General features: G+C 40.5%; 1 protein-coding gene across 1 annotated transcript in view; it reads right to left on the reverse strand.

Annotated features, from left to right (window-relative positions):
* Window positions 1-15,082, reverse strand: part of PLEKHH2 (pleckstrin homology, MyTH4 and FERM domain containing H2) — a 572,539-nt gene that overhangs the window by 167,037 nt on the left and 390,420 nt on the right. The window contains exons 15-17 of the mRNA XM_086927801.1: window positions 9,872-10,030; window positions 6,926-7,006; window positions 4,700-4,879 (exon numbers count right to left, since the gene is read on the reverse strand). Of these exons, the coding sequence (XP_086783927.1) occupies window positions 4,700-4,879; window positions 6,926-7,006; window positions 9,872-10,030 (420 nt within the window). The remainder of the gene's footprint in view (window positions 1-4,699; window positions 4,880-6,925; window positions 7,007-9,871; window positions 10,031-15,082) is intronic.

Below are 15,082 nucleotides of genomic sequence, written 5' to 3' on the forward strand. Positions count from 1 at the left end.
GGTTTGCCAGGGATTCTGGGTAACAGAACCTGGTGAGAACCAGACAAGTCACCCCATCTTGGATTACCCTGGGTGTCTAGTTAAAAAAATGATATAGGTTTTCTAGGTTTCCCTAGATGCCGGCAGAGCTAGGGTTCAAAATCTACAGCTAGGCACTTTGTGAAAAACGGGTCAGTTTTAACTGTGAAAATGTGGTGTGTCCACCTTGCGTTTTGGGCCGTTACCTGTCGCGGGCATTAGGTCTACTCACACAAGTGAGGTACCATTTTTGTTTGGGAAGACTTTGGGAAATGTGTGGTGGGTGGAGTTTTGTGGATCCAAGCAGATTCCAGAACTTTGCACTATATCAATGTGAGGAAAATGTGTTTTTTTCCCCCAAAGTTTGAGGTTTGCAAGGGATTCTGGGTAATGGAACCTGGTGAGAGCCAGTAAAGTCACCCCATCCTGTATTCCCCTAGGTGTCTGGTTTAGGATTGCTAGGTTTCCCTAGGTGCCAGCAGAACCAGGGCTCAAAATCTACAGCTAGGCACTTTGCAAAAAAAGGGTCAGTTTTCACTGTGAAAATGTGGGGTGTCCACGTTGTGTTTTGGGCCATTTCCTGTTGCGGCCACTAGGCCTACCCAAACAAGTGGGATACCATTTTTCTCTGAAGACTTTGGGGAATGTGGGGTGGGTCGATTTTTGGGGATCCACACAGATTCCAGAACTTTTTTACCACAGAAACGTGAGGAAAATGTGTTTTTTTTTTGCAAAGTTTGAGGTTTACAAGGGATTCTGGGTAACAGAACATGGTGATAGCAAGACATGTCACCCCATCCTGGTTTTCCCTTGGTTTCTACTATTCAAAAATGTATAGGTTTGCTAGGTTTCATTAGGTGCCGGCAAAGCTCGGGTTCAAAATCTACAGCTAGTCACTTTGCAAAAAAAGGGTCCGTTTTCACTGTAAAAATGAAGTGTGTCCACGTTGTGTTTTGAGCTGTTTCCTGTCGCGGGCACAAGACCTATACACACAAGTGAGGTACCATATTTATCAGGAGACTTAGGGTGATACAGAATTGTAGAGCAACTGTTATTTCCTATTGACTTTCGATGCATTTCTGCCTTCCAAATGAAAGACAATGTGTAAAAAAGGAGTCACTTTGAAAAATGTCATGCTAGTATGGGTACTCAAAATTTCGTAAATGTGCAAATCGCTACTGTTTCTAAACTTTATATTTCGTTCCAATTTCAGAGAAACATAGGTGTCTTTCATCCTCATTTTTCACTATATATATTTTCCCAAATGAATTGCAATATACCCGGTACATAATAAAAAAAAATGCAAGACGCTGCTCAGTTATTGACTCTGGGTTCGTTGGCTTCTTGATGAACCTACAAGTCCTATATATCCCCACAACCATAAAGGTCCATCGGATGTAATGGTATATTGCTTTCAAATATCTGTCATAATTAGAAGAAGTTACAGGTGAAAACATTGGCACAAATGGCTGTTTTTCTCAACTCATTTTCAAATGTTACCATTTTCAACTGTTAATTTCTATAAAGAAACCTTGAAGGATCTACACAAATGACTCCTTGCTAAATTCAGAATTTTGTCTACTTTTTAAAATGTATAGCTTTTCAGGATCCATTTTTCTTTCATACCCATTTCCACCATTAACTGGAAGAAGGTTGACAGCACAAAAAATAGCAAAAATAGTCAACGTCCCAGTAAAATGCCAAAACTGTGTAACAAATGTTGGTTTTATGACAAAAGTCTGTCAGTCCCTGAAAGCTGGGAAAATTGTGATTTCAGCTACACAAACTATTTGTTTATACCATTTCCAGGGTAAAAACCAGGTACCTTTACTTGCAGCACTTTGTTTCCCATTCCCCACCCCCCCAAGAATGAGCTGTATTTTGGCTAATTTCTGGGTCTCTTCCAGGGGAATCCACAAACCCTGGGTACCTTTAGAATCTCCATGATGTTGGAGGAGAAGGACGCAAATTTGGCTTGGATACCTTATGTGGGCAAAAAGTTACAGGGCACTAAGCGCGGACTACCGCAAATAGCCAAAAAAAGGCTTAGCACGGGGGAAGGCCTAGCAGCGAAGGGCTTAACAGTATGAACTATATTTAATATCCAAGTTTGTTATTTGTCAAAGCTCACTAGTCCTACAACCACGCTTGTTCCTGCCCCCTCTTTTTTTTAATTAACTGTTGGGCCCGACATCCTTGACATGGTTTTCCCCAACATTTTGTCTTCAATTCTCCTGTTTTTGTTGACTTTGTTTTTCTGGTCCTAGGATTCTGCACACTGTACCACAGCTAACCAGTGCTAAAGTGATTGTGCTCCCTCCCTAAAATATGGTAACATTGGCTCCCTCCCAACTGGCACATTCTTTTTACAGGTAAGACCATAGTAAGGTGGTACTGCCTATACCCAGGGCATTTAAATTAGGTGCTACTAGAGTGCCGGCAGCACGTCTTGTGCCAGCAACTTAAGTAGTGTTCTAAATATGTCCAATTTGAGACTGTGTGGGCTTTTTTAGATTACCATTTAAACCTGGGAAAATAAACCATTTTCCAGGCCTAAACTTCCCTTTTTAATACATATAAGTCACCCCTAGGGTAGGCTCTAAGTTGCCCATATGGCAGGGTGCAGTGTACCTAAACATTTGGAGATGTACTTCTATGACATATCCTGGTAGTGAAAAACTCTTACATTAAATTTTTATTACTGTCATGTCTAACTCTCCTATAGGACAACTTTTCTTCCTATTCCATCTGTAACTTCTAGCACCCATAACCATTCTTCTCCTACCTGTGACCACAGTGACCCTGAAGGAGCTGGCTTTCGAATTCCTAGGAGGCAGGCGCAGAGGGAGTAGTCAGTGATCCAGAGAACCACTACCTGCTCTCCCCGATGTGTTCCCAAATGTACACACTTTTTTAAAGCAGAACCTATTTATTTACAGTACACAGTCTGCTTTAAATATTAAAAAAACCTTTTGGGAATGCAAACTTAGGGACAGCCGTTTGCTGTTCCGTGCCTTTCACCTTCCCTGGTCACTCGCAGAGGGACACAAATAGCAACCTGCCTAATTAACATTTAATTTTGCAATGAGACAAATTGGGGCATCGGTCACACCACAAAATTACAGGTAGGTTGCAAAAAGTGGGCGCACTATGTGCATCTACTAATTGCAACCTGTACCCTTAATACGTCTATCAAGACAGGCGACACAATTATCGCCGCTTTGGCAGCCAAAAACTGGCGCTAAAACGGCGATAATGGGCTTGATAATATGCTCTATGGAATTCCAATTTAAGCCCATGCTAGATGTCCTTCACATTTAACATAGGGCTTCAATTGGAATTCCATAGAGCATATTATCAAGCCCATTATCGTCGTTTTAGCTGCAGTGTTCTGCCGCTAAAGCGGCGATAATTTTATCGCCTGTCTTGATAATATGCCCCTAAATATTTTCATAGTGAGTGCAAAATGCATGGGTAATTAAATGTTGTACTAAAAGTGTCTCACTAAAAGTTTGAATTCATGTACTTTATACTAAAAGTTTCAAACTTTCAACAGAAATCCATTATTTTGTTGATTAATTTGTAGATTCTGAGTAACCTCATGATAACTTCTCAACTTGAACCATACTATCGACTTTGTGAGTAGGATATATTATTGCTATTTTTTTATTATTATAGATCCTCTTCTGGAACATCTCTGTGATTAGTTTCTAAATAAACGTTTCCAGACCATGATAAGAGTGATGCACATAACATTTTAAGCTTAGAGGATTCTCGTTATCCTTTTCCACACCTCTTCTTTCCTTAAATTTGTTCTTCCACATCCTGTTGAAAATCTCTTCCTTGGATCCTTATGTAAATCTCTCAGGAAGACTATTGCACAAGCAGAACTAATGTGCCACTACCAGATATTCCCCTATTCACTCCCATACTCACTAAGTACAAGAGGCAGCAGGAGGAAGCAACTAGATCACATTTTAACTGCAGCAAAAATTGTGTCAGGAATATTGACAGTGATATCACACATTACTACTAAAATGGCAGTGTTATCTATTGCTAATATGATCCTACCTCACCAATTTCAGAGGCTGTTCCATTAATATTTCTGACACCAGCATTTTGAAACCATCTTCAGTAAAAAAAAAAAGAGCAAGCCAGCAAGGCAACATGCAACCCCTAACTCACTGCTTACCTCAATAACTTCACCAGCATTGATACAATCCACAGTCACCTCCTTTGACCTGCATTCTAAACCTAAAGCTCCTGTTGTCTATTACATTTCCAGAAACTAAATTGACAGTTAGAAGCAGGTTCCTATGGCGAAGCAAAGCACATCAGCAGTCAACAACAGAAGGTGAGATCAACCCTCTAGGTGGCACATTCAACAGGCGCCAATTCAACATCAGTGTAGACTGCAACCGTGGACGTTCTGAGGCTACCGTAATAAATTGCGATAGCACGAACAATGCTTAGCAAAGGCTTGAAAGGGCATCGCAGGGTTTGAACTGGGCAAAGGCAATTAATAGGAGCACCAGAAAAGGTGCGCGGGTAGGGCAGATACACAGCCAGCTGAACCAAGCACCGAGGCTCTGGTCAGAACATGGTGAAGCGTGTGCCCGCTTCAGCTACATCCCTCAGCTGTCATTGTGTTTAGTGGCTTTTTATGTGTAGGCATATTTACCTTCTCGTGTTTGGATCCGATGAGAAGGTACGTGGGTCCTTGCTCTTGTGGATGAATGAGAACAGTGTAATGTGTTGAGAGTAAACTACGACCATTGGCTTCATAATCTTCATCGGAATCACAAGACCTGTCGACTTCTTCAACCTTTCCTTCCCAGAGCTTGATTTGACCTAAAGGAAACTGAAAATAAAACCCCCAAAACTATGAAAAGGAAGCAATATGTATTGTAAGGCATTGTTGCATTTTGTTATTGACGTTTTTTGTAAGTCACACAATGGATCATTTGATAAACAAACAATGCTGATAAAATTCCATATATCCTCCCCGACAAGCGAAATAAACTATTCAAAAATACCGAATCACAGGCAGATCTTCTCCCACCCTCTACATTTTCTAATTCGGCCACCTATTAGACCTGCCTGACCAGCCATCTAGGGGCAGGCATTTCACCCACTGACTTGAGGGACTTTTGTGCCATTCCCACCCCCCTCCCACCCCCAAGCCTTATTCAGTTGGCCCTAAGATCTTTGTACTTAGGCATCTGGGATAAACATCAGTGATGCTGAGGATATCATCATTAATGGGCCTGATTAAAACCAAGGGCCTTATTTACAAGAAAGTGACACAGCGTGGCACTGCAAGCCATTTTGCTGCGCCATGCTTCGTCACTTTCAAAGCACAGGGATGCGTCATATTTACATCCCTAAGCTCTCCCCTGTGCTGGTGCACAACTGGTTGCCATGCGTCAACGCAAGCACCCTTGCATCATGGGACAAGGGTGTCTTCGTTTAGGGGGAGATTGTTTTTGTGCATAAATGGACCCCTGGTTGCACAAAAACAATCGCAAGTGGTGTTTTCCTCTTTCTATGTGTGCTGCAGAAAGCAACACGCATAGAAAGAGGAAAAAACAAGTTGAAATAAAAGTATTTCTCCTCGCTGCACTTCCTTCTGCCTCCCTTGGGAAGGCGTAGGATTCTGACACAATCGCAGGTTTACGAAACATTGTAAACCTAGGAATGAGGCAGACTCCATTGGGCGTGTAAATATGCCCCCAAGTAGGCCTGGAAGTTGGGCTGGACTGCTCCTAGCGGAGCAGGATCAGGGCTGACATGACTGATTTGGCTGGTCTTTGTTTGAGGTGGAATTCTGGGTGTGGAAAATGACACACTGCAATGCAGAATGAGCAGTTCATAGTGGGTGAAACGTTTGCGATCATTCCACCCATCACCTTGAAGTTTTCTTTAGTGACTCCCTAAGTGTGATGGGTATGCTCAAACATGGACTCCATGTTCAGTGTGCCACAGAAATCAAGATATACCTCACTTACAAGAGCTAATGAAGCCAAAGTACCTTTGTTCTCATTCAAACCTGGTATGGCAGCTAAGGCTGGACTGTTCCCATTGGAGCTAGAGAAGGCTGATTTGCATTTAGCAGGCCTATGGTTGGAGTGGCGTAGTGGAAGAGAAAAAGAAATGAACTCAAATATGGTCCTAGTGACTGCTAGTGACTAAGGGCCTTATTTTGATTTCAGCGGACGGGTTACAACGTCACAAAAGTGGCAGATGTTCCGTCCATCGAAATATAAATCCCATAATATTCTATGGGATTTATATTTTGACAGATGGAATATTCGTCACCGCTGTGACAGAGTAACTCATACATCGAAATATGAATAAGGTACGTCATGATAGACCCCTTACACTTAATTACCTTGTGACACATCAAACTAAGTACCAAGTTGTTTTTGGAAGCTGCCATTCACATTTCTCATCTGAGGAGATACTCCTGATCAGTCTGAATCTGGAATTCAAAATGCCTTTCGTATGATATACATAGGATCCCTTCAGGTTTCCGCACCCCAGAGTGCAGTCACCAAAACACCAGACTCACAAGTGTTTTGTGATGCCATCACTAATGAATATGTTGTTAAAACAAATAAACTGGAACACTACCTCACGAGAAGAGCATCATCCTGTTTTACTAAAAATTAGGAATGAGCAAATTCAATACTAAAACTCAGGTTTTCAGAATAAACAAAGGAATATGCAAATAATCTTTCCTGAAATTCAGATGTGTAACAGTATTTCATGCTTATGCACAGTCGATATTGAGAAACCCTGACTGAATGTTACTATTGGTGAAGCAGGGAGCCCAGACTTAATAATAAGATAAAGAAAACATTCCTACAATAGTCCCTGAAGCACCCATGCAATTTTCTAGGCATACCTTGTCTTCTGGACTCCGAAAATAATACAGTGTTTTACCAACCAGCGTGCACCAGACTCTTTTGGAATATCCATGTTTGACCTGCAATGACAAGTTCATTATAAGAAGCATGCTACTCCATTTCTGTATCACGCTACCCACCTATGTAACAACCAAATTAGCCGTAAACTGAGAATATGTACAAGCAGTGAAAGAGAAACATTAAGCACTTCCATTAATTCCTATTCGATTTGTTGGTTGCTGATCTAGTTGTTTACAACATAAGAAAACTCATCTCATAAACACATCATTATTTATCTATATATATAAAAAAGGAATGTATGTCTGTCTGTTTGTCCTTTATGCATTACTACACCATTCATCCGATCGGCATGAAACTTTGGGAAGTTGTTGAGTACACTCCCGCGAAGGTTTCTGGCAAAAAATAAATAAATAAAAAAAAAATGTGTTAAGAGTTGTTGAGTACACTCCCGTGAAGGTTTCTGGCAAAAAAAAAAAAATGTGTTAAATATCGGCCCACCGGCCCCCGAGGGCCCTCATAATCTTTCCAATACTGAACGTTTACAGTTTCCGGTGCGACTCGCTTTTGCAATGACCATCAACAAAGCACAAGGACAATCGCTGCAAGTGTGTGGACTAGATTTGGAGAATACGTGCTTCTTACATGGACAACTGTATGTGGCCAGCTCACACGTCGGAAAACCTTCTGATTTATTTGTGCACGCACCAGACGGAAAAACAAAAAATACAGTCTATCCACAAGCACTCGAATAAATGAACAGAATTAAAACAACACTTTAAAATGTTTTACATATTAAAATGAATACGTTTCAATAAAAATGGCACAATTTAAATCGAATGTTATCATAACAAGTTTTGTTACATTTCCTTTCTTCTGAGATCACAGCAACAAGCTACGGGTAAGCTAGTAAAGAGATAAAAAGTTACATCCTAATACAATGTAAAGGCAATACCTAACAAGCCTTATTTGTTATTGATTATCAACTTAATTTTGAATTTCCACGGTGTCCAACTTGCAAAAGAATCTGTTTTAAACCATGAATGAAATACCGGGCGTCCACTGTCCAGTCTAGTGTGAGGAGTTTTGTGTCCCTTTTGCTCTCTCATTTCCTGGCAGCTATCTCCTCTTATGAATCCGAGTCCCTCCGGGAGCTTTGCCTAGTGCCCTTGTAATCAAAAATTGGCCAAGCCATTGTTTTCCCTCTTTGCTTCATCATTAATTTATCTTTAAAAGATAGCATAGTCCCTGTCCATTAAAGTAGGGGTTATATTCTTCTCCTGAAAATAGCAGGCCTTGGGCCATTTTCTCTCTCAAACTAATGTCCTATTTTATTTTGCCATTAAAGGCATTCATACATCTTAGAACATCATGGTGTGGTTCAATGTTGTTTCTTCTTTGAAATCAGTCATTTACTGAATAGCATACAGGCAGGCATGTGCTCCTGCGCACAGAGACTGTGGTGGTCATGGGGCATATTATCAAGAACGGCGTTAAAATTATTGCTGCTTTAGCGGCAGAAAACTGCTGCTAAAGCGGCGATAATGGGCTTGATAATATGCCCTAGAGAATTCCAATAGAAGCCCATGTTCACACCAGAACATAGACTTCTATTAGAAATCTCATTATATAGCCCATTATCGCCGTTTTAGCGGCAGTTTTCTGCCGCTAAAGCAGCGATAATTTTTAACGCCGTTCTTGATAATATGCCAAGGCAGTCGCTGATTGGGCTTGGAATGGGGGTCAATGAAGAGAGAGTCAGCGCACTGATTCTTTTAGACTGGACAGATGCCTTCAACACCATTGACCATAGGCTCCTGATCTGCCGACCGGATATACTCATGGGTGAATTGTTGTTTACTGTGATCCACATCAACAACACCGTAACAGGGCAGTAATCCTACCTCCAAATAATGATATACATTTTAGTCTACAAGGACTCCTTCGGGAGAGTTATTACTGCAGTAACATCAGTGTCGCCACACCGGAATGAGTATTAGCAGTACAGATAAAACAATGGATCCCAAGACGGAGAGATGGGCCTATGAGTCTAAAGATTAACTAAAGATAATATTCTCCTGAAAGACTATGTTGGGCTTCATTGCCCCATATTTGTAGGCCTGCCATATTCCCTACTTTGGCATTAACAGGCGCAATTGCTTAATCGCAGCAGCTTTACCTTTTAAAGTGCTCACATATGTTTCTCTAATTAATGATTTGAAAAGTAAGTGTGCTTGTAGTAAACTGTTTTCAAAAGGCAGTTTGACCAGTCTTGGACCATCAATTTAATTTTGTGACAGAAACAGACTTGTTTAATCTAGCATTTGATAAATGTAGTGTTTGGTGATATTGGAGGGAGCGATGCTAGGTTTCCCACAATTACATGGAAGTTTTATTTGCTTTAAGTATGCCATCTTCTATATTTGGTGTTTGTGTTTTGCTTGTGGGGGCAAGTGGAGGGGTGTTGCCATTTTCAGGGAATGTAGTTGTTAGGGGTTTCGCCCTACTTTAGTACGAAATGAATGTACGTAAGTACGACATTTGACACGTTTTTATTGAAAATAGTTTTTTTTTCAATAACTTAAACATATGATTTAAATGTGAAAATGTTGACAACGTTCTGATGCAAAACAAGCTTCATACAAATAAAATTCGAACAAAAAATGAAATCATCCTTTTTACACCAGCTAATTTCGTGTAGCTATCACACATAAAGCTGGGCATTCCTACCAGACAACTCTAGACAGTTGGACTACCCTAAACATTGCTCTGTTTAGGTACTACTTGCCAACTCCAGTGCATAACTAACTCAGCTAGAATAAGGAGATTTCCCAGGGAACTGTTTTGTGTGAAAGGGAAACCAAGGGAAGAACCTGGCGGCATGCTGGACTCTAACTATGCATGTTAGAATGATTGCTGTCTCTCACCTTGGTCAGAAACCCCTTGGCCGTGGGTTTGATTTCAGGCTGTGTGAAGAGCGCGCTGGCGGCTTGCACCCGGAGAACATTCTGGAGAACTCTGATCCACTCCTCCAGGATATTAGGAGAATCGGCGCTCAGGTAATATGTGCGCTTCTCTGTAATTAACTGAAACATGAAAAAGTAATAGTGAATTAATGATTTTCATTTCTTACGTTTTTTTCTTCCGGTATCCCGTTATTATGATCCCATAGGGATATTGATAGCATTGCCTGTTTTTTAGTCATCACTGAGGAAGGACAATGGTGCGCCTATTTCTTATCATTCATTGTCTTTCTGGTCAATCCCATTCAATTACTTTCCTTCCCCTTCTTGTGTTTATCCCTCCACAATTTGCCATTATATTGATTGGATGACTTGCATCCTTCGCTGGGAGCCACTTTTCATTACTTTTTGTTTCGGCACTCCATGGAAGTGCATGTGTTTTCTTGCTCTCTCCTGTGAGTTTTTCTGTTACCTCCCCAGACCCACCCAAACTCGTCCCTCCCCTACTCCTCCATTGCATCCTTGCCCCTTCCTATATTTCTGTCCCCATTTTTTCTTGTTTGGAGATCAAGATACCTGCATTTTGCCACCTAACTGCTCTTTACACTACTATGGGTCCTATTAGGAGGGCGCCTTGCGGTGTGGGACTGGCCGCCAGTGGTGCGGCAGCCCCACACCAGCAATTAGGATGCCACCGGCATCCCCTATCAAAATCAATGTGGCAAGCGTTGCACACAGCACCGCCCGCCACAATGCTGTGGCTGCACACTGTGCCTTTATATGCATAACGGGACAGGCACCGCAGGGGGCTTCCCGCTGCCATCATAATATGGATGGCGGGGTCTAGCAGACACCGTCACCATATCAGGACCCTTTTTCGCTCGGTCACCTGTATGACCGGCGGAAAACTGGCAGACGGTCTTTCCGTCCGTCAGGGTCCCCCCTGCCATACTAATATGGCGGGGGTGAAATGGCATGCGGGCAGAGGAGAATGTCGGGCGGATCGCCACAGCCATGTGGGCAGTGGCGATCCGCCTGACATTCTAAGAGAACCCTAAGAAGTTTTACACACTTTTTTCAAATTTACCTCTCCAAGATGGGTGTCTGCCATCCTAGAACGATAAGTTAAAAGGAAAACAAATAGCAGTCACAGCCTACGTGAGCATGTGTGGTGGCATGTGCTTGCATGTACATCATTCCGCTGGAGCTGGCCAAACTCAAAATTAACAAAAAATTGTAGCTGTATCCCCATTACTCATGCATGTGCTTGCTTTGAGACGCACTGGTGCATACATATCCTCATGCTGTGGCAGCCTGTATTGCTTTTTTTTTGCTTCTGCTCTTTAACATCAGCACAAACATTTTTTACCTTTTTGCCAGTGCTGTTCGGCATTAGCAAAAGCACCGGCAAAGCCAAAAGGGAGTCTAACTTCTGTCAAAGGCGAGACCAAGGGCCTTTGCCAGTGCTGGTAACACAAAAGGATTGTAAATAGGAAGAAAATATGTACATCGTTTTAAGTTAAAAAATAAGTTTATAGAAGAAAATCAGTTAATCAACATTACTTCATACATATAATTAATTAAATTAAAGGAAATATAATTAAATAACAAATAAAGAACAATAGTAATATATAATTACATTGGAATGGAAAAGAAAAAGAAAATACCATTTTGGAAAGTAAATAAAACGAAAGGCGCAGAGAATCTGGTTTAGATTACACATTAATAGAGAACAAAAGGAGAATATAACATTATCTCAATATGATATCATATACATAATGTTAAAATAGGATATTGAACAATTCTAGTATAAAATAAAGGAATTCAAGGAGGCTTGGCAACTTCTTGGAGTAAAGGCTGGGAAGTAGAGGATTTTTTCGCACTGTCACCCAAAACATGTGTGCAGGATCCCATAATGCAGTCATTTTGTGGCAAGTGAAATTGATTGAACAAGAGTTGTGTATAATCTATGATTATGGCACATAGCATACCACCAGGCGAGGTACAATATTTTGGAGGTATCTTTCCAGTTCTTTGTTATCTGCTGAAAAGCAGCAGCTAGTAATAAATCAATGATTTGGAGTCATGAGTGACGGCACAGCCAGGCAGGGGACAAGCTACCTACGAAAACATTAATAAAGGATAGGGGAGTTTTGGTTTTAAAAATAGTATTAATTTGAGACCAAACCTGTTCCCAAAACTTAAAAACATTTGGGCATGTGAATAGCATGTGATTCAGGCCAGCAGAATCATGAGAATATGACCAACCTGAACTAGGAGTATTGGCCTGTATCCTATGTAGATGCGCTGGAGAAAAAAGCAGTCTGTTATAGATGAAAAAATTGTTTGAGTGGTGTTTGCCGCTCTGGAGAATTTTCTTATTTCTAGCCATATTTTGTTCCAAAAAGAACTGGGCCAAACAACTCCTGTGTCTGTCTCCCAAGGGAGTTCTACTTTAGACTTATCTCTGTTCAGGGGTGGTTGTGTTAAGCAAGAGTAGACGGTAGAGGCCTTCGGATGTTATTGAAGAATTATATATTAGGTCTTTGTTTCTCAAAGTTTTCCAGTATATATTTAATTAATCCCCTATTATTGTGCCAAATTGTAGGGTTAATAAAAGTATTAAAAATCATGTGGGGATTGAAGAAGGATGGCCTGCAATAATTTACATGAGTGTTTGATTACTGGCGTAAGTCTGTTTTGAGGTTTGCGAGTAAAAGCAAGGTATTCCTGAAATGAGAAAGGTTCTATAAATAAAGCTTCAAGGTCGACCCATAATGGTCTGTTAGATGTATGGTCAGATAGCCAATGTGATAGCTGTTTCAATTGAAATGATTTATGATAATTGGAGAAGTGAGGAAAATTAACGCCTCCTTCCGTTTTTGGTCTTGTTAGTTTTTGTAATGCCATCCTTGGTTTCTTATTGTTCCATGAAAATTTTGTCAGTATAGAATTAATCTTGTAAACATGTTTAATTGGAATAGGTAACGGTATATTGGAAATTATATAGAGAACTATAGGGGTGAGCATAATTTTGATGCTGTCTAAACGACCCCACCAGGAAAGAGGAAGTGGATTTTTTCAGTTTATATAGACATTTGTCTAGGTTGAGAGAGACAGATGTGGCCATGGAGGGAGAGAAACAGAGCCCAAGATATTTTATATATTTGGAGTTCCATGTAAAATTGGAGATCTGAAAATCTTCCTTAAACATACATTTAGTTAAGGGCAGCATCTCACATTTGTCCATATTTAATTCATACCCTGATACTAAACCATAAGCTTCAACCTCTTTTAGGAAAGCAGGGAGCGAGAATTGTGGATTAGAGAGGAAAACTAAAACGTCGCTAGCATAGGCTGCTAGTTTTATGTGCTGAGATTCGGATGAGAAACCTGTGATGGATTGATTCTGTCTCAAACGAGAAAGAAAAGGTTCTAGTCTAGATTAAAAAGAAAAGGGGATAAAGGGCAACCTTGACGTAAACCTCTGTGAAGAGTGAAGTAGGGAGATACAAGACCATTGGCGGAATTGGCTGCCTTAGGTTCTGAATATTATAAAGCAATCAGGGATATAATTTTTGGGCCAAAGCAGAACCATTTAAGAGCCTGGAATATAAATGGACATGAGACTCTATCAAAGGCCTTCTCTGCATCAAGGGCAATTGCAGCGAGTGAATCTGAGTGATGGGACATCCTAGATAAAATGCTAAAGAACAATCTTGTATTCTCTGTGATGCTACGATCTTTAACATGGAAGAATTGGTTCTAAACGTATTGCTAGTGCATTCGAAAACAATCTTATAATCCACATTAACTAACGACATGGCTCTATAATTTTTGAAATATCTAGAATCTTTGCTATCTTTCGGTATTAAACATATGAATGCCTCTAGAAAGGAACCTGATGAATTGCAAGAGGAAGTAAAAGAAGAGATGAGAGAGTGTACATGTGGAATAAGCAATTGGGTGAAGTGCAAGAAAAATTCCACTGTAAAGCCATCAGGACCTGGGGCTATATCCTTTTTGAGAGTTAAGTGCAGCAAGTAATTCATCTTGTGTAATGTCAGATTCCAAAGCATCCATATGGGGAAAGGAAGTATCCTGTTTCTGGATAGTGGAAAAGTACTGAAGAATAGCTGTATCCAAAGATATGGTGTATAGGGATTCGTAGAAATGGACAAATTCCTGAAGAATTTCGGAATCTTTATGCTTTGGTGTTTGTTTAATATCAATAATGGAGTCAACGTGAAGCCTGTTTTGCTTAATCTTAAGATAATTGGCTAATAATTTTCCTGACTTATTTGACCACCATAGCATTTTGCGCTCTCAGTGGAGGATTCATTAAAAGCAATCTTTGCATTCATAAGATCTTCCAAAGAGGTCTTTGCGTTAGAGGTGTAAAATGTGTGCTCTAGTGTTTTGATTTTAGTGAGAAGAGTATTGTGAATTATCTTAAAAGATTTACGCTTGTTGGATGAGTGCCTCATGATGAAATATCGTGCGGTAGCTTTAAAGGTATCCCAGACCGTAGAAAATGGAAGTTCTTCAGTTTGATTATTTTGAAAAAATTAATAAACAAAAGTAGCAAAAGAGGCATTAAAGTTCCAATCAAGAAGCAGGGAGTTGTTGAAACGCCATCCTTTCGGGAATGTCGATTGTTGGAGAATATCTATTTGAATCGTGACGGGAGCGTGATCAGAAATGAGGATGGACCCTATATCTGATGAGAACATAGATTGAGTGACATTACGTGTGATGAAGATATGATCGATTCTGGATTGTGTCTGGTGTGGTGGAGAAAAAAAGGAGTATTCTCTTAAGAAGTTGGATTGCGAAGTCTCCAGGCATCAATCAAATTTCTCTGTTCTATGGTTAGTAGGAAAGTTTTATGGGATTTGTTTGGGATAAAGGAGACCTTTGAGTTGTGGTCAAGAAAGGGGTCCATTACTTGGTTGCAGTCACCTGCGAGAATAAGGTTTTCTGTGGGATGTTGTAAAAGGAATGTGGAAATGTGGGTCCAAAAAGAAATATCCCCATTGGTTGGCGCATATATGTTAAGGAAGGATATGGGGATTTTCCCTATAAGGAGATTTGTAAACACCCATCTACCTTCATTATCTGAGTCTTGTGAAAGGAGTTTGACATTAAGGGCTAGATGTAGGTGGGTTAATACCG

The sequence above is a fragment of the Lissotriton vulgaris genome, chromosome 6 (assembly GCF_964263255.1).
Source record: "Lissotriton vulgaris chromosome 6, aLisVul1.2, whole genome shotgun sequence".
NCBI lineage: Eukaryota > Metazoa > Chordata > Amphibia > Caudata > Salamandridae > Lissotriton > Lissotriton vulgaris.